Source organism: Anastrepha obliqua, chromosome 5, assembly GCF_027943255.1.
Source record: "Anastrepha obliqua isolate idAnaObli1 chromosome 5, idAnaObli1_1.0, whole genome shotgun sequence".
Lineage (NCBI taxonomy): Eukaryota > Metazoa > Arthropoda > Insecta > Diptera > Tephritidae > Anastrepha > Anastrepha obliqua.
Window position 1 is genome coordinate 88,795,700 of NC_072896.1, and position 20,840 is coordinate 88,816,539.

General features: G+C 37.5%; 1 protein-coding gene across 1 annotated transcript; it reads left to right on the top strand.

The window, feature by feature from the left end:
* The first annotated feature begins 10,157 nt into the window (after positions 1-10,157).
* Positions 10,158-19,936, top strand: LOC129248871 (polysialoglycoprotein). Its single transcript, XM_054888484.1, has 4 exons — positions 10,158-10,215; positions 17,381-18,610; positions 19,186-19,401; positions 19,490-19,936. Exons 1-4 carry the CDS (start codon positions 10,158-10,160, stop codon positions 19,699-19,701), a joined length of 1,716 nt encoding a protein of 571 aa, XP_054744459.1. The 3' UTR covers positions 19,702-19,936.
* The last annotated feature ends 904 nt before the right edge of the window (positions 19,937-20,840 follow it).

Here is a 20,840-nt window from a genome sequence, read left to right on the forward strand (position 1 = left end):
TGCATACCTCCGGGCAATGTAGGTCCATAACGCATACCATCTTTGGTCTTCCCTGGAGTTTGCCGTCTAGGCCATTTTTGCCATTCTGTCGTTTGTCTCTGTATTCTCTTTTCCGTATTCACAACAAACGGACTAGTCATCAATTCTACAAATCTCTCCTCCGTCACACAAAGCGATGGCCTCACAAGATTGTTTGGCTGAAAATGTACAAGACTACATCCTACTAACTCGCCAAACCTTAATCCGCTGGATTACTACGCATGGGGCGTAGTTGAGCGTGAAACCTATAAGCATCCTCATAACACTATTTCTTCTCTGAAGGCTACTATTAATGCCGTTATGGTCAATATGAAGAATTTGATTCGAACATGCAATCGTTTCCGGACCTGGATGGAGGAGGCATGGAAATTTTATTGAATAATTTTATAGGTATATAAAACGTTAATGTTGTGTAAAAAATTCTTGAAGTTTCATTAAATTTTTGTTGTCCCGAAATACAGTAGGCACCTTTTAGAACTGCGTCATCAGCATAGCAAAGCATTTGGAAATCTCCAGTGCACATGCGATACCCTAGAGCTACTAATTTCACCTCTTCAATTATGGGATCCATTATAATATGCAAGAGCATTGGGCTTATTCTGTCGCCTTGCCGAATTCCAAATATTATTGGAAAGTCATCCGTCAGATTGCCATCAACTCTAACAGATATCTTGCCGCTCGTGTTGTGTTCTTTCATGATGGCCATAACATTTTGGTGTATACCTGACTGATGAAGAAGCGTTAAAACGTCGTCCAGCCTGACTACGTCCAGTCTTTTTTAAGTCTGCAAAGACATATGTAAGCAGGTTTGTTATATTCCAGAGCTTTTTTACATAAAGGGTTTTTCAATTGGCGCGGGTCGATTTTTGCGCCCTGTGGCAGCCATTTTGTTTTGGTGACATCTGTCAAATCTTTTGTTTATTATTCAGTTCTTTATGCCAAATCATCATGGCAAGTTACACGATTGAACAGCACGTTCAAATGATAAAACTTTATTATCAAAATGAGTGTTCATTAACGCAAACGTTGCGCGCATTGCGCCCATTTTTCGGTAGACGTGGTGGCCCTTCAAAGTCGACTTTTTAACGTTTGGTAGCCAAATTTGAGATGACCGGGTCAGTAAATAATCAGCCAACACCTGTACGTTCAAGGAACGCAAGATCAGCCGAGAACATTGCCGCGGTCCGTGAAAGTGTACAGCAGAACCCGAGGCAGTCTATTCCTCGCCGTGCACAAGAACTTGGCCTTTCGCAGACTTTAACTTGGCGAATTTTCCGTCGGGACTTGGGCCTACACCCGTACAAGATCCAATTGACCGAGGAGCTCAAAGTTGATGACCATAGACAACGCCGTTTGTTCGCTGACTGGGCTTCGAATCGTTTGGAAGAGAACCCCAGTTTTGGACGAAAAATCATCTTTAGTGACGAGGCGCATTTTTGGATGAATGACTGTGTTAACAAACAAAATTGCAGTATATGGGACGACACCAATCCACACGAGGTTCACCAGGTAAAAATGCATCCTCAAAAAGTTACCGTTTGGTGTGGATTTTGGGCTGGTGGCGTCATTGGTCCGTACTTTTTTGAAAACGACGTTGGTGAGGCGGTCACCATCAACAGCGAGCGCTACACAACGATGATTACCAATTTCTTATGGCTCATATTGAACCATATAGACCTAGACGACATGTGATTCCAGCAGGACGGCGCTACGTGCCGTACAGCAAACGCCACGATTGACATTCTGCATGAACGATTTGAGGGTAAGGTTATCTCTCGCAGGGGTGATGTGAATTGGCCACCAAGGTCATGCGATTTCACCCCGCTAGACTTTTTCCTGTGGGGTTTCTTGAAGTCTCAGGTCTATGCAAATAAACCACAATCGATCGATGCTCTAAAGGTGAACATAACAGGCCATCGCTCAAATTCAGCAGGATCTATGCGGAAGAGTCATTGAAAATTGGACCACTCGGATCCGTTCCACCGTAAGAAGCCGAGGCGGGCATTTGAATGATGTCATATTTCACACATAATGGCATATATGCGCCTTTCAAAAAAAAAATAATTTTGTCAATAACTCACACACAGCTTGCTTTATTCCATTTCAACATGTACCCGCCCTTATTGAAAAATCCTCTATTTAACTTGCAACAAATATTGAGTTTACAATTTTTCGATTTTTCGGAAACTTTGTTATTCTTTTTTAAAGCCTTTTTTTGCAATATTGTCGGCTATTACTTTTGTGAATAGCTTCTTGTTTCCTTTCTTAAAGACAGGCATGCTTACTCACTCCTTCCACTGCTGAGGTACTAATCCTAATATCGAAAATTTGTAAGAAAAGCTTGCGTATTTCCCTCCATATTTTATAAGTTTATTGGGAGTCCCATCCAACGCAGAGGACTTTCGGGTAAATCAATTTAATAATAAATAAAAACAACATAAAGCCAAAATATTGACTTTGTTATTCTTTTTTTTTATTCTACAAGTATATGAAAAAGTACCTCAAAACACTAAACAAAATACCCGCATGATACTTAACCTTTTAATTAATTTCTTATCATTTTAAAATTTCTCTTGAAATTATTTACCGATCTAAATTTAAAAGCAGGCATTTTATTTTAATGTTTACATATAATTATCTTAGAAACAAAAAAGTTGCATATGTAAATAATGATAATATATGATACATACATATATATGTGATACTGTGGGCAAAAAGTAAGGTGATTGTAAAATGAAAAATCTTTATTTATTCTTGTAAATCAATTTCACCCCCTTCAAAATAATCCAATTTTCCAATCCCCGAAACATGCCAAATAGTCCATTTCCGGTATAGCCATCAGCACCTTCTTCGATTCAGCTTTTATCTCCTGAATCGACTCGAAACGCGTTCCCCGGAGTGGTCTCTTGAGTTTTGGGAATAGCCAGAAGTCACACGGAGCCAAATCAGGCGAATACGGTGGCTGCGGAACGATATGCGTGGAATTTTTGGCGAAATGGTCACGAAGAACGAGTGCAGTGTGAGACGGTGCATTATCGTGATGCAAAAACCAAGAGTTGTTGGCCCATAATTCTGGTCTTTTTAGACGAATTTCTTCACGTAAACGACGCATAACGCTCAAATAATATTCCTTATTAACAGTTTGGCCAGGTGGAAGGAATTCATAGTGCACCACACCACGAAAATCGAAAAAAACTGTCATCATGACCTTTATTTTTGAACCACTTTGACGTGCTCTTTTCGGTCTGGCCTCGCCTTTAGCACGATATTCGCTTGATTGGTCGGTTGTTTCAGGGTCGTAAGCATAAATCCAAGTCTCATCTCCCGTAATGATGCATTTGAGCTTGTCCTGATAGTCTGAAAACATTGTTTCACACACATCAACGCGACGACTTTTTTCCAAGAAATTGAGAGTTTTCGGTACCAAACGAGATTTAACTTTTCGTAGGCCCAAATGGTATTTCACAGATCCTTCTGATATTCCGATCATATCAGTAAGGTCTTTAACAGTCAACCGACGATTTTTGAGCACTAACTCCTTCACTTTATTGACGTGTTGGTCATCTGTTGACGTCGATGGTCGTCCGGAGCGCTCCAAGTCATCAACACGTTCTCGACCCTCTTTGAAGTCTTTGTACCACTTATAAACATTTTTCTGCGACATGGTCGAATCACCAAATGCCTTCTGCAACATTCTAAACGTTTCCGCAGCCGAAATTTCATTCCGCAAACAAAATTTGATGGCACTGCTCTGCTCAATCAAATCAGACATTGTAAAAATCGAAAAATGCACTCTTGGTCGTTTGGTAAACACAAACGTAAATATATTACTGATAATGACATTCACTTGAAAGTTGGCCCAGATGTTATTAACAGTGCTGCCAGCTCATGAAAAAAATAACTAGAGCGAAATTTTAATACCGCGAAGTTTGACAAATAAGTTCACCTTACTTTTTGCTTCCGCAGCCGAATAGGTTGGTGCGTGACTACCATTCGGAAGTGCGTAGGTTCAAATCTCCGTGTAATATAAACAGTTTTTTCTAATAGCGGTCGCCCCTCGGCAGGCAATGGCAAACCTCCGAGTGTATTTCTGCTCCTCATAAAAACCATTTGTCGTTCGCAGTCGGCTTAAAACTGGAGGACCCTTCATTTGTGGAACAACATCAAGACGCACGCCGCGAATAGGAGGAGGAGCTCGACCAAACTCCCAAAACGATTGTAAGCGCCTTTTTTTAGGTATTGTAATTATTTAATGTATAAAAAGACTGTAATGACCATTCAGTTAATGACATTAAGCAGCAGGTAAAATAAATGAATTTACTGTACACTACTGTACACTACCGTTACTACATCCTCTTTTCATCCGAGAAGACCTCTATTGAATTTATCCAGGAAATATTTATGTGAAACATTTCAACCAAACTTAATATTTCTCAGATTTTTACAAATAAGGGTCCATATAGGTAAGCAATATTGGGCAAAAATGTTCTACAAAAATATACGCTATTAAATTTTATTAAAAAGTCTTAAAGACAATATTAATGGTAAATGTAGTTTTAGACGATTTTTTTTTCAAATAATTTAGATCCGCTTGAGGCCAAATTAGGTAAACTTCAATATATTGTAAAAAACTTGTGATGTTTAAGGGGCAAAACATTTGGTGATTCAGTATTTTACCTCTCTCATAATAGCTGTAACGCATTCGCGCCCTGTTTTAGACCCATTTTGTCGCACAGTGTAATTAGGTAGTAAACAGTAAAGTACCATTTCTGTATGAAGAAGACTGAAGAAATCTTCAATGTAGGACGGCTTCGCAAATCGTTTCGGGTTGAAAAGCAAAGCGAAATGGTTTATCCGCTTAATTGTGTTGATTTTTCCAATACAGAATATTAGCAAATCCTTTCTTTCCATTCCAGCCACTCAAGAGCAACTCTCTTGAAGCAAATGGTCAGCATTCACATTTTTCGAAATCGCAATGCAGATCAGATGTGATACGAGTATGACAATCGAATACTAAGAGGATAAGATGTTTAAGAGTATTTGTATCTTATGCTGATTTAACTACATTCTATAAAGAAAGTCGGCCCCTAAATATATTTACATACATATATAAATATTCAAATTTCTTCTGAGCAACTGTGATCTTATTTCCATGCTCTCGTGTGAACTTTTTTAAACGAGAAGACAATAAATACGATTTGAATCTAAATACATTTTGAAGGCAGGGACGGGAGTAATGCCCTCTATCGAGGATTTTTTGGTTGTTTTATCACTTCAGCATATTACAAGTCAAAGTGTCGAGTAGTTAGAGACAAACTTTTAGACTGAATTGTGTGCCTTAGCAATAACCACGACTGCTAGGGCAATGATGAATAGGAAACGATTTATTTTCCTCGTATATAGCTGCCCAAACTTTTGTAACTTTGGTACACCTTTTATTGATAGCCTTAATCAAGTTACAATGCCTAGAGAAAGAACCCAAAAAAGGTGATTAAGTACAAACCCAATATTAAGTTCAATATTACGCAGCCTGGGTATGGTCTATGATAGTCTCTTAAGATAGAATTTGCGCGTGAGTTCTGCACTCCAATTCAAGTTATGTGACAGACATGATAAGATCTCCAGATGAAGGGTGTTCGACATCTAACTGAGCAATTGAACCACGATTTTCAAATCACCCATAGTTAGATCTCAATGGATGGGCAACGGTCTAAGTGAATTGATTTAAAGACCGACTGCCACTTCTTCTTCACTTCCCCAAGTTCCCCTATACTAAGGGCTGCTTTGGTAGCCACACCATGAATGCAGAGTTGTAGCAATTGCAGGTGAGAGGGCATGTCCGACACGATATAGAATAGCCTTCGTAACTTTTGAATTATTTTCTAAAGCTTGTCAGCCAGGCGAGAATTAGGATATTCCTTTCGTAGAATTTGTTGAAAACCATCTTTTAATATCAAAAATTTCACATTTATAATGAATTATGCACTCAAAACATTACTCACTAAAGGTTCTATTTCATATCTTCGTTTCTTTGTGAGTGAAAAAACTCGATAATCACTGTTAGTTATTATTAGTTTCCTTCAATTAAAGACATAAAGCGATAACAAAGTACTCAAATATACAGGAAATTCAATCGTTTAATTGATTCAATTAAATTTTATTAGTAATTAATTGTAAAGAGGAAATAATTGAATACGAGATAGTAGCTAAGCAAATTTTAAATCAAAACGTTTATACAGGGTGGCGAAAGTGCAAGTGAAGGGTGATCATTTTAGAGGTATGGGATTTTAAATAAAAAAATAAAACAACGAAAATTCCAATTCATTAGGAAATCTTTATTATTCTTGTGTAGAACCATTCCTGGCATTTATTTTTTAAAGATAATCCCTTTCATATGTTGGCCGCAACTGCGCCGTAAATCGGCCCTCCGTAAACAAACATTTGGATGACTCGCTGGAGGACTTCGGTCGGTATCTCGTGAACAACTTTAGTAATGTTGGCTTCCAATGCCTCAATCGAAGCTGGTTTATCCACAAAGCATTTAGACTCTACTTACCCATACGAATAAAAGTCCAAAGGTGTGATATCACACGATCTTGGTGGCCAATCCATTGGTCCGAGACGAGAGATAAATTGCTAACCGAACCGACGACAAAGTAAACCTATTGCTTCACGGGCTGTATGGCAAGTAGCGCCGTCCACCGTCTTCTTGGAACGAAATGCCGTTTATTATAGCGCGATAGCGTTCGCCATTCACTGCTCAATTGGCTTTGAAAATAATGGGCCGGTGCAAGGTCCGGAGAATACGGCGGATGCTGATCAGGTCTTTTCAGTCGAATAGCCTCATTACCGCGTTGAAGCTGGGCAGTGTTGAGCTCCTTGTTGACCGTGACATTCTTTTCGAGCATTTTGCAGTGCACCATGCCCTCCCAGTCCCACCAAATGCATTTCAGGATTTTCTTTGGATGAAGATCCGTCTTGACACTCGGCTTTGACGTATCTCCTGGAGCCATCCACTCCTTTCTTTGAGTCATATTGATGTTTAGGCGCCATTTCTCATCTCCTGTGTCGATTCAATACAAAAAGCGCTGCTTATGGCCGCGTGTTGCTCGATGGCCGGCGAAATGCTGAAAAGCAATTTGGAGGCGACTTTCTTTGATTTTCTCGCTGAGCTCGTGAGGCACCCAGGCTCCCAATTTTTCGGTAAATCCCATTGAATGAAGGGGATTGAGAATCGTTTCACGATCACAGTTCATTTTTTCCGCCAATTCACGACTGATTTGGCGACCGTTCTTCGCCTTCAAAAGTGATTTGAGACGTTCTTCATCGAATTCAGAAGGCCTTCCGTTCCGCTGCGAGACGTGTCATCGACGTCAAAGTCGCCATTTTTGAACTTTGCACACCATTTTTTCTCCATACACGTCGCAAATGTCCCGGGCCGCTTCGGGAGCTTTTTCACCTCGATGAAAAGCAAATAATAGCATGTGTCGAAAGTATTGACTTTTGCCTCCTGGGTATTCCATTTCTATGCCTCAAAACTGATAAAAAATTAAATAACTCAAAAATGTGCAACTAAGTTCTCGATAAAACTGTTAATCTTTTGAGGCTATTCACAGATCAAGCCATGTTTTAATGTCTTCATATGAATGGAACTGCTGGTCAGCTAGACCGTGTGCCATCGATCGGAACAGGTGATAATCGGACGGCGCAATATCTGGAGAATATGGCGGGTGGGGTAGGATTTCCCATTTCAGGTAGGTTTTAACGGGTTTGGCAACGTGAGGACGAGCGTTGTCATGCTGTAGAATCACTCTTTTAGCCTCTCCGCATATTGCGGCCGCTTCTCGCGAAGTGCTTGGCTCAATCACATCAATTGAAGTCGATACCGATCTCCAGTGATGGTTTCGCTTGGTTTTAAGAGTTCATAATAAATAACACCAACTTGGTCCCACCAAATAGATAGCATAACCTTCGCAGAGCGAATATTCGGGCGAGGCGACGACGTACAAGCATGACTGGGCTGTCCCCATGACTTTCTTTTCATTGGATTGCTGTAATGAATCCATTTTTTATCACCCGTCACGATGCGATGAAGAAAACGCTTCCTTTTTCCCCGCTGGAGCAGTTGTTAACAGGCGAAAAAACGACGTCCAACATCCCTTGGTTTTAACTCATAAGGAAACTAAGTCCCCTGTTTCTGAATCATTCCTAAAGCATGCAATCGTTTGGAAATGGATTGGCGGTAGCTAATACTGAAGCAAGCTCCTCTTGCGGTTAACACGGATTCTCATTGAGCAATGCCTCCAATTCAGCGTCTTCGAAGGTTTTTGGCCTTCCTTCATGCAGACCGTCGTCAACATTAAAATCACCGTCTTTGAAACGACGGAACCAATCTCGGCACGTTGTTTCACTTAAAGTAAAAAAAAAAAAAAATAATAATTGGCGCGTACACCCTTTCTGGGTGTTTGGCCGAGCTCCTCCTCCTATTTGTGGCGTGCGTCTTAATGTTGTTCCACAAATGGAGGGACCTACAGTTTTAAGCCGACTCCGAACTGCAGATATTTTTATGAGGAGCTTTTTCATGGCAGAAATGCACTCGGAGGTTTGCCATTGCCTGCCGAGGGGCGACCGCTATTAGAAAAATGTTTTTCTTAATTTTGGTGTTTTCACCGAGATGATACCAAAACAAAATCACTAATGTGTCGAAGCAGTTGGTTTACCATACGTCTAAGCTTGGTTTATGACCTTTAGGTTATGTGAGAATCGACTAGCACACATTGCTGGCGACATCTATTGACAAACAGCGGGAACTTAGTTGCGCACCTAATAGTTTTGTAGAGCAGAAAGAGTTCTATCAAATGAATACTTACCCTTTGTCAAACAGTAAACAAATCGTTGTAAGATAAAAGAAAATATAAAAGCGCTATGAACCTATTCCCCAACGCAATACTCATAAGTAGATACTTTCAGAATTGTCACGGGTGATCTGTCAAAAAACGCTGTTGGAAAAAGCACCTCCAATCTGATTAGCATTTAATAGAAATTAAAAAAAAAATTATTACTAATTGGCATTGGTTAATTTATTATAGGGTGGGCCTGTATCTAAGGCGTTATTATTATTATTTTTTTTTAACTTAACTTAACTTTAAATATCTCGATTGCAAATCAAAACTCTTAACTAAGCATACAATTTCTCTCTTACAGATGATCTAAGCATTTTCTCACCACTTCCGCATTCTCACATGCAAAAACAAAATCCCAAAAATAAGTCGTTTTAGGTTTGCCGGTTATTAGTTTATTAACTGATCGATTTTTTTTAACAATATCAATTGCGTCATACACTCGTGTGTAACAGTGTACCGTTATGTTACATACACAACTTGTTTGCCAAATAACCCAAACTAAATATATAAAATTAAAATAAAAATAAAAATGGAAATAAAAAATGTCATATTATTGGAAAACGTGTACAAAATATCCAGATGTGTATACAAATGTGCGTATGTATGTAAGTATTTGGTATGCAGTGCATACACACGCACACACATACATATAGACACCAATCACAACAGCAAAATTTGCAAGCCCCAAATCACACACTTACACGCACACACATCGACTTTCGCGCCTACCCAGCGATTTTTTGTTTTTTGTTTTCCTCTTTTGTCATTGACACCTGCTTGCATTGCCAGCATTAGAACTGATAAGAGATATAGACCAGAGCGGCGTGGCCTAAGGGTGTGGACGATTTCTAACGGACCACTTTAATGCAGAGGCGATAAAAGCCAAGTAACACTCAACTTTCATGGTAGTCATAACGGCAAACTCTAACGAATTTAGTCTCAAAGGCAAAACGGTGGCGACAACAGAATCCGTAACGTCTCGCGCGCCTACGCTGCGAGTGAAATATAGAAATTAGGAAATTAATTCAACTCACTAAATACGGGAATTCACTTTTGATATACGTACAAATATATGCTTGTATACTTCCAAAAAAAACACAAAGAAACGAAAAAAAAAAACAAAAACAAAAGCCAAAAAAGCAGCTCTGTTCTAAGGATAATCAGTCGATTTCAAAACCATAAAATATCGCTCGAGAAAGGAGAAAGAAATTCAAAATGAAGCTACTTACCGTGTTTTTACTGTTGGCAATCATTGCCGGCGCCACAATTGCAGGTGAGCGTAAAACACGAAATGTTAAAGTGAGAGTGAAAATGAAGTGTTGGTGAAATGAAAGCAAGAAGTAAATTAATTCTAATTGATAATTAATTCAAATTAATAATGAATTCATAAAACTTTAGCATTTCTTACAAATTTCTGTGTCAAATTATTTTGAAACAAATTAAAACCAACGAAGGAGTAAATTTTGTAATTTGCATGCAATGATGTGGATTAGCTTATTTCACTTCAGCGATTGGTGTCCTGAATCGACAGCAAGTAGAGACGACACTGGTCAAGATTTACAAGGTGGCGCAAAGTTAATCATCCAATTCTGTTTGAATTAGCTTATTTCACTTCAGCGATTGGTGTAAAAAAATCAGAGAAAGCACGGCTCAAGATTTACAAGGAGGCGCAAAATTAATCATCCAATTTTGCTTGAATTAGCTTATTTCACTTCAGCGATTGGTGTCCTGAATCGACAGCAAGTAGAGACGACACTGGTCAAGATTTACAAGGTGGCGCAAAATTAATCATCCAATTCTGTTTGAATTAGCTTATTTCACTTCAGCGATTGGTGTAAAAAAATCAGAAAAAGCACTGATCAAGATTTACAAGGTGGCGCAAAATTAATCATCGAATTCTGTTTAAATTAGCTTATTTCACTTCAGCGATTGGTGTAAAAAAATCAGAGAAAGCACGGCTCAAGATTTACAAGGAGGCGCAAAATTAATCATCCAATTTTGCTGAATTAGCTTATTTCACTTCAGCGATTGGTGTCCTGAATCGACAGCAAGTAGAGACGACACTGGTCAAGATTTACAAGGTGGCGCAAAATTAATCATCCAATTCTGTTTGAATTAGCTTATTTCACTTCAGCGATTGGTGTAAAAAAATCAGAAAAAGCACTGATCAAGATTTACAAGGTGGCGCAAAATTAATCATCGAATTCTGTTTAAATTAGCTTATTTCACTTCAGCGATTGGTGTAAAAAAATCAGAGAAAGCACGGGTCAAGATTTACAAGAAGGCGCAAAATTAATCATCCAACTCTGTTTGAATAGCTTATTTCACTTCAGCGTAAAGAAACAAATCAGAGAAAATCAAGGTCAAGATTCACAAGGTGGCGCAAAATTAATCACCCGATTTCTTTTTTTTTAATTAATTTTTTACTTAATAAAAAAATTATTTTAAGTGATGAAAATCTCTGTTTCGTTCTTTACGCACTCCATTGCTTTTCTTGTTGTATACTGCAGCTGCCTAGTGCACAAGTGACAAATATGATTGACGGACGACGCCGTATTTAGATATGATATATTCTAAAGGTCTTTAAGGGGAGATTCTAGTCCAAAGGCCAAAAAATCTGCGTAATTTCATGATTTTTTTTTTAGAGTACATACGTACGTATTTTTTTTTTAAGTTTTGTGGCATTTATTTGTCTATATTTGAAAAAGTTTACAAACATTTTTAGAGTAAAAATAATACAAAATGGCAGCTCCAGCACTCACTGACGACGGTCGTGCACTCTGCAGTCCTGAAAAGTGATCTGAAACGAAAAAACCAAAAAAAATTTTAAAGTAGATGAAATTTGGGGGCCTTATGAATTGCCAATTTTTAAAAAACCCTTTAAAAAAATGGGGACCCTTTGAAAAAAAAAACACCTTTTTTGCCTCTCTTTAACGTTAAACAAAAAACGGCGGCCGTCGTAGCCGAATGGGTTGGTGCGTGACTACCATTCGGAAGTGCGTAGGTTCAAATCTCCGTGTAATATAAACAGTTTTTTCTAATAGCGGTCGCCCCTCGGCAGGCAATGGCAAATCACAGAAGGTTTCTGCTCCTCATAAAACCCATTTGTCATTCGCAGTCGGCGTAAAACTGGAGGACCCTTCATTTTGGAACAACATCAAGACGTACCCCATAAATAGGAGGAGGAGCTCAGCCAAACACCCGAAAAGGGTGTACGCGCCCATTATATATATGTATATATAACGTTAAAAAAACAATACTAAACATTTTTTTGACAAAAAACGCTTCCTGACGGCCTCCTAAATTGAATAAGCTTTAATTTGAGCCGCCAAACGTCGAAATCGGTGAAGTCGTTGAAGCGGAATCGCGCCCCGCGCGCAAAAAAAATGTGTTTGGAGAAAAACGCGTTTAAAGTTCTCCGAGCGCGCGCTTCTACCTGTTTTTCGGCCGACGCGCTTTCTCGTCCAAACGCTATAACTCGTAAAATCAATTAGATAGGGAAATATGCTTTTGCCTACACATTTTTAAGACCTTAAGGATGAAAATAAAGCAATACAAAAAAAGTTTGTTTGGTCGATTTTGACTAGAATTTCCCCTTATAGCCATTATAGGCGAGTATTTGTGCATCACTACCACTCAATTGGTCCAGCAGCCGGAATTCAGGAAGAATTCGCTATACGCTAATTCCAAACGCTAAATATAATATTATCCGAACGTTAGGAAATTTTTCTTAAATGCGGCTCTGACTCGTTTATCGCCAAGAAATCTCCGAGAAAAATGCAAGTACTTTTATGCGCCTTTTAAAACCAGGCTAAGCGTATTTATTCGCATCTCCTCTCCGAGCGTGACTACCCTCAAAAGTTAGTACCCTCAAGTATCAGTTTTCCAGCCGCCTCATATTTTTCATAGTCGACCTCATTTCACATTTTCTTTGAGCGCAGCATCTGTTGCACGAATGTTTCCAGCGGAAGAGGTTCTCGCTACTTTACTTATGTAGTTTTGCCATAAATTCTATTACAAGTTAAGTCCGTTAAAGATGTGAAATTAGAATACTTTTAAAATTTTCATTCCAAATGGTCGCCATTTACACAAAGCTTCAAACGATTAGGCCATCCAGCTATTTTAGCACGCATTGTTGGATATTGACGTCGCTGTTCGAATCGAAAATTGCTTCAAACTCTCCAGAGGCCTTCAATTCTGACCCTGCAGAATAGCCATATTTTTCCAACTGCAATTTCGGCAATGCCAGTCCTACGAAAACATATGGCCAATTTTTGAATTCAACATATCTTCATATCGAAAAGTATATGCGATTATTAAAGCGAGCGTCTTTAAGGCAGAAATCATTGTCATCTGGTAGGCTGACCTTCTTGGGCAACAAGAAACAATAAAAGTTTTTTTTCCGACAACATTGAGTCCATTTTTCTGCACTCGGGTTCCATTTTTATTTTAAATCGACCCGACCTCCGAAGAAATTTGGGTAGTTCTTATGATGGCAAGGAATCAAGGTGGTCGCTTCTTAACACCTCAGTGCCAAAGACCTCAAGCCTGATTCGAGTGACTCCCTGCAGGTGAATTCGATGTATGTTGGATGGTATTGGTTTCGTTCTTGGTCAAAAATACACGGACAAAGATGGCGTTATCATGGAGCAACATCCACGATTTTATTCCCCACAAATCCTTTAATTTTGGCAAATTTACTTCACTTAGCAGCAACGCGGCTCAAACCTAAATTAGTAACTAGAATGTACGAATGAACGAATCCATAAGCAATGTTCCAGTCGTCTAATAGTTGATTGATCAACTTTTCTTTCACTTGCTTGGTGTTTTTCAGAGAGACTTTATTTCTAAGGTTTATGCACCATTGAATAAATATTTAACGCAAAATTTTATGCAAATTTTTACAAATGTCAAGCAGTGGCAATACAATTTTGGTTGGAATGTGGCAACCTATCAAAAAAACAAAAAAACGCAAATCAGTTAATTGATCTAGTTTGCGTTTTGATGTTGTGCCACAAATGGAGGGACATAAAAATTAATGCTGCCTTCGAACGGCAGATGGTTTTCCTACGCGAAGGATTTTTATGAAAAAAGTACTCTCGGACACTACCGAATAGTAATTACAGACAAACACTTTCGTCTAAAACGCCTGCCGTAACATTAAATTGTTGAAAGGAAAAGGCAAACAATTTTTGTTTTCAGTTAACAAATTTTTTATTATAAAAAAGTGAGAGAATAAGTATATTTAATTTTATAAGAAAACTAATTGTTTCTTCCAAATTAGGTGGCAACGCCTTTAAAAATATTATTGGATTGATTTAGGTACGCATATTTTTTTTACAATTAAAAATATATTTTTGTTATGAACTTCCCAAAAAAATAGGTGGCAACGCTATTAAAGAATTTTTCTTTTCGAATAGATGTTTCTCTAATACTTAATAGATACTTTTTAATTAATTTACATCTATTTTATTATAAAATTATTCTTTCTTCCAAATTAGGTGGCAACGCCTTTTAAAAATATTATTGGATTGATTTAGGTTAGCATTTTTTTTTACAATTTAAAATATATTTTTGTTATGAATTTACAAAAAAATAGGGGGCAACGCCAGTTCAAAATAATTTTTTTATTAAAGCTTACCTAGACATCTATCATTTTATAGCTCCATATATCTTATTATTTTACTGAACTGTGTGATAAATAGATAATTTTTATGGCAAAAATAACCATTTATCACACAGTTCAGTAAAGTAATAAGATATATGGATTAAGGTGGCAACACTATTAAACAAATTTTGTGTAATAGTTTTTGTTTAGTAGTTTCTGTAGTACCAAATACTTTTTCCTGATACTTACGGCTATTTTTTAATACACTATTCCCAAATAATAGGTGGCAACGCCAGTTAAATTTTGTTTTTTTTTATTAGAGCTTACTTAGAGACCTCTCATTTGATAGCGATATATGTCTTACTATTCTACTAAAATGCTCGATAAATTGCTCATTTTGCCATAAAAATAAGGTGGCAACGCTATCAAAATAGATTGTGTTTAAAAGTTTTTCTGTACTACCGAATACTTTTTCCTAATACTTATTGCTATTTTTTAATGCATTTGGTTTTAATTCATTAATTTGATTATAAAAATAATTTTTTCTTTAAAATTGGGTGGCAACGCCTTTTCAAAACACTATTGGACTAATTTGAGTACATATATATTTTTACAAAAAATAATCTATTTTTGTAATCAATTTCGAAAAAAAAAAAGTTAAAAATTTTTTTTTATTAAAGCTTACTTATTTGATAGCCATACTTATCCTAATATACAACAGATATGTGTGATAAATTCCTAATTTTGGCTTAAAATTAAGGTGGCAACGCTATTAAAACAATTCTTTTGAATACGTTTGTCTCTCATACGTAATACTTTTTTCTAATACTTGTGGCTATTTTGTAATACATAAATTTAGTTATAAAATAAAATTTTTCTTTAAAATTAGGTGGCAACACCAGTTCAAAATATTTTTTTCTATTAAAGCTTGCTTAGACACTTATCATTTGACATATATCTTAATATTAAACGGAAATGTGTGATAAATTACTAATTTTGCCATAAAATTAAGGTGGCAACACTATTAAAAAATATTTTTTTAATAGATTTTTCTCTCATACGTAATACTTTTTTTCTAATACTTTTTTTTGATAAATTTATTTATTTTATAAATTTATTTTTTAATAAATTTATTTTTTTAATGCAAACAGGTGGCAACACTCTACTTCCTTGAGTGTTAGCAATAGCTTTTTAACGATGCTGTTTCAAAGAAAATTTCCACGTTTTTATGTCTATGTTGAGATAAATTCTTCATTCCTGGCCATGCTGGGAGTTGTGGTAAGAAAATAGCACAGTTCGCGCTACGTGTAATTAGTCGTAAAAACAATCGCCACATCAACCAGCCGACCAACTGTACTATAACATTCATATGTACATACCTAAAAACATGCATATGTACTTAAGTATGTTCCCAAAAACACATTTTCAGCACGCCATTGCGCATGCAAACAAACTTTTCTGTGCTAACTAAGATAAATTCTATTTTCTACAAAATACCAAGTTGCTCAAGATGAATGCATATATACTTACTATATTTGTACATACATATGTATGTATGTATGTACGCGTATGTTCACATGACAATTATTGAATTTTCACAAATTGATAATTTCCCATATCTCCATTATTATCAGCCAATTGCGTACAAGCCGTACACATGTTTCGCTCTGTGAGAATTTGATTTCAGTAAGTGCCGTATTTTAATTACTCACCAGTTTTGGGCGAACTAAATGAATGGCTATATGAAACTGTGGTTATACCCCACTTCACATTTCACGAAACATACTCGCTGAAATAAATAATGTCTATGTGTAGCCATGCGCAAGAAACAGTGAAATTAGGAATCTTCTTGGCAACATCAGATCTGTTCATGAAGCAAATAATTTGTGACAATTATTACAAATTACCTAGTTTTGGTGTCCCTGTATACCAAAACTTGCAAAGGAGGGGAAAGTGAGAAAGCAAACTGGCATTTCATTTTGAGAGAAAGTTGCAAGTTTTTTTTGTTTGCAAGTGAAAAAGCAGCTGATCGCAAAGTAAAAATAAACACGAATTAAGATTTGCGAATTGAGCCAAAGTTCTAAATTAAAATAAAAATTGTGATTAAAATAGAGAATAAAGCGCAATTTTTGTCGTGATAAGGGCAGCGTTCACAAGTGTGATTCAAGCATTGTCGAAGAATCTCGCTTTCATGCGGCCAGTGGTGATGTACACGCCCACTGTAATGATCGAAAATGCAATACTCTATGACAAATTCCGAACTTACTGTAGTGAACATCTCAGGGTCTGATGATATTCTCACTTTATCACTTTTATTACATTACCCAGGTTGCGTTAATATCAGCCTTTGCCTTTAGAGAGCAACAACCGACCAACCAGCCGGAGAAAGGTTCGAACATTCCAGCTACATCCTCCTTAATCGTAGTCCATAAAAGGTCCTAAAACGTATATTTTCTGACTACTCCCAGGTGAATGTCAGTCAAACGCTTATTCCCTTTGCGCGGATTTCTGCAAATAGAATATAGTTAGAATAGAATTGAATAGTTTACACTTACGCCGACTACATGCCCAATAATAATAAATGCATATCTTGGCATACATTTTGGCGAAAGTGCAAATAAGGTTTCGAAGCATCAACGACAAACGAAGAATGCAAAAACAAGAGAAAAACATGCCTACATCAAACGGAACTCATTTGGAGCTTATTATACAACAAACAATGTTATGTCAAAAAACAGGAATGTTTTCATATTTGTATCTTGCAGCACAGATTTTAGGTTCTTTTTTAAATAAATATTATATTAATGTTTCATTTAATTTCTCCTCACAGAAGACACTACTAGAACAGAGAGTACAGGCGCATCTACTACTGGTGAAACAACAGTTAGCACAATTTCTCCTCCTGCTGGTGTTACAACAGTCAGCACAACTGCTTCGCCTGGTGATGACGCAACAGTTAGCACAATTTCTCCTCCTGCTGGTGACACAACAGTTAGCGCAACTGATTCGCCTGGTGATGACACAACAGTTAGCACAATTTCTCCTCCTGCTGGTGATACAACAGTCAGCACAACTGATTCGCCGGGTGATGACACAACAGTTAGCACAATTTCTCCTCCTGCTGGTGATACAACAGTTAGCACAACTGCTTCGCCTGGTGATGACGCAACAGTTAGCACAATTTCTCCTCCTGCTGGTGACACAACAGTTAGCGCAACTGATTCGCCTGGTGATGACACAACAGTTAGCACAATTTCTCCTCCTGCTGGTGATACAACAGTCAGCACAACTGATTCGCCGGGTGATGACACAACAGTTAGCACAATTTCTTCTCCTGCTGGTGATACAACAGTTAGTACAACTGCTTCGCCTGGTGGTGATACAACAGTCAGCACAACTGATTCGCCTGGTGATGACACAACATTTAGTACAATTTCTCCTCCTGCTGGTGATACAACAGTCAGCGCAACTGATTCGCCTGGTGATGACACAACAGTTAGCACAATTTCTCCTCCTGCTGGTGATACAACAGTCAGCACAACTGATTCGCCGGGTGATGACACAACAGTTAGCACAATTTCTTCTCCTGCTGGTGATACTACAGTCAGCGCAACTGATTCGCCTGGTGATGACACAACAGTTAGCACAATTTCTCCTCCTGCTGGTGATACAACAGTTAGCACAACTGATTCGCCTGGTGATGACACAACAGGTAGTACAATTTCTCCTCCTGCTGGTGATACAACAGTCAGCGCAACTGATTCGCCTGGTGATGACACAACAGTTAGCACAATTTCTCCTCCTGCTGGTGATACAACAGTCAGCACAACTGATTCGCCGGGTGATGACACAACAGTTAGCACAATTTCTTCTCCTGCTGGTGATACAACAGTTAGTACAACTGCTTCGCCTGGTGGTGATACAACAGTCAGCACAACTGCATCGCCTGGGGCCGACACAACAGACGATACTACAGGTAGCTCTTCAAACACGGACTCAACTTCCAGTTCCAAGTCAACTGATGATACAAGTACACCTTCTCCTACAACCACACCTCCCGGTAAGTAAATGCTTAATTCGTTATCTTCATTTATAAGTAGCAGGTTCTCCTTGGCCTTTTCATTCCTGTATCATATTTTCAGATAGAATCTACAGTCAATAGTTATTAGATTTCTTCCCATATCATAATGGATTTCTTTTTCCCAAGACTATTTTCAAAACGTATTTCGTTGTTCTGGTAGTAGAGATTTATTGTTCTTATTGGAACTTTATCCTGCTTAGCTTGCACTTGTGCTCTAAGCCTCCTCAAGCGGCAAATACAGTCCGCACGAATGACAAAACTCGGTTAGGGAGTAAGTTTAAGTTTAAAACTGAATTCTGCCGCCGAATATCCTGCACTTCTCATATATAGAGTAATAAAGTTTAGTTATTGGGAAGAACTCGTATCTTGGCGCGAAAAGCATTTATACTGGTGTATAGGTATTGTTTTCTTGTGTTTTCGAGTTGCACTTCGAGCGTTAAACAACAAAATTCTATTCAAAAACGTGTCATCTGCAATAATTTTGATGTACTTTTCCAGCATGAAAAAGCAACTTTAACAAAAATACGTAAATTTTTGTCTCATTTCCAATATAGCGAATAAGCTTCTATGCTATACATGTGAGGGAGATGATTGCAATGAAAAAAGTATAATTAACTGTCCAGATGATGGCCGCACATACGCAGTTGAGGAAATAAGGAGAATTCTGCCAGAGAGTGCATCAGCTACTCTACTTCGCAATTACCGCTCAATTTCTCGACTTGACGAGGCAGATGTAAAGGGGTATGCGTGCTATAGTGTACAGGTTCAAGGTGAGTTTTTCGTATAATTATTATATTTACTGATAAATATGTGTATGTAATATGTAATATTTTCTTACTTCTTTCCTTCAATTCACAGATAATGATGAAAAGAAATTGAAACTCGGTTGCATTGCTATTCCTTATGGCCTAAGCGCATGCGAAGCGGTGCGGAATGAACTAGGAAATAGCACAGAAGCGAGCAGTGACGAGTGTGTGGCGTGCCAGACAGATTTATGCAACGGTTGCGGCTTGTCACAATTATCGTTGGTGGCACTTGTGTGCGTAATATTGACAAAGCTTTTTATTTAAGTTATAACCCGAGAAATTATTTTATTTATTTGAACTTAAATATAACATAATTTTTGTACATATATGTTCAGGGACCGTAGTAGTTACATACATACATATAAGAATTATAGTAAAAAAAAAAACAAATTAATTTAATTCTCACACTGTTACTTTTATTTTATCAGCAACACATAACGCTTATCTTGTAAGCTGTTTCAATTGTTCGCAATATAACAGTTACATCCCATACCGTAAAGGCGTAATGAATTTTATTTCTCCTTCAATAGCATAACATAGACCAACAATTTTGCAAAAATGTTAACATGAACAAACGCTTATAATTATGGAAGAGGATATTTCCCAGACTAACTTTGCCGAAGGTAGGGCTAGTGCAAAGAGTCGATTAATTTTTTTAATATTTAATTTAATTTAAAAATTAAATTTTGTTATTACTTTTTTGGTAGCAAATGCAATTAATTTATCGAAAATATCACGTATAAAATGACTTCAAATAAAAGCTCCATTCTCAGCCTTTCTGCACTAGAATTTAATAAGAATTTTTTTAGTGTAAATGATTATTTTTAACCCGTGTTCAAAACAGCTTTGATGAAAGAAAGTCTAAAATGGCAATTATAGGGTTAAAATGTTCCACGAAGATATGAAGCAGAAAATTTAAAGGGGTGTATCCCCGAAGATCTTAAACTCATACGTGTTAAAATAAGCGCTTAAGAAAGCTTAGATATAATATAATACATTTTTTTTTAACTCAGCTGCTCCGCTCTCACCTGCTTAAATATGCTTATGTATGTTTATATACATACATATTTTAACTTACTCTGCAAAGCAGGAGAAACAAAGGGAGCATTTTGATATATGTAGATACATACCCTATGAAAAGTACCGGGAATGTTTAATTTAAACGAACCGTGCACATGGGAACCGGTCCATATATTTTTTTTTTTTTTGTTTTTTGTTATGTTGGTAGGACTATAAGACACATCGGTCGCTTTCTAGCGCCATCGGATTATTAGTGCCTGCCTGGCCGGCCGGAAATGTGGGCAAACAATTCTTTGATTTTGCATGATGATAACGCGCCATCGCACCGAGCCCAAATTGTGCTGGATTATTTAACTAAACACCAAGTAAATACCATCGTACAA

Bases quoted from the DNA above. Each gene is read 5' to 3' on its own strand.
- LOC129248871 (XM_054888484.1), top strand. From the start codon at position 10,158: ATGAAGCTACTTACCGTGTTTTTACTGTTGGCAATCATTGCCGGCGCC. The intron at 18,611-19,185 runs GTAAGTAAATGC...TTTCCAATATAG, and splicing joins TCCTACAACCACACCTCCCG to CGAATAAGCTTCTATGCTAT. The intron at 19,402-19,489 runs GTGAGTTTTTCG...TTCAATTCACAG, and splicing joins CTATAGTGTACAGGTTCAAG to ATAATGATGAAAAGAAATTG.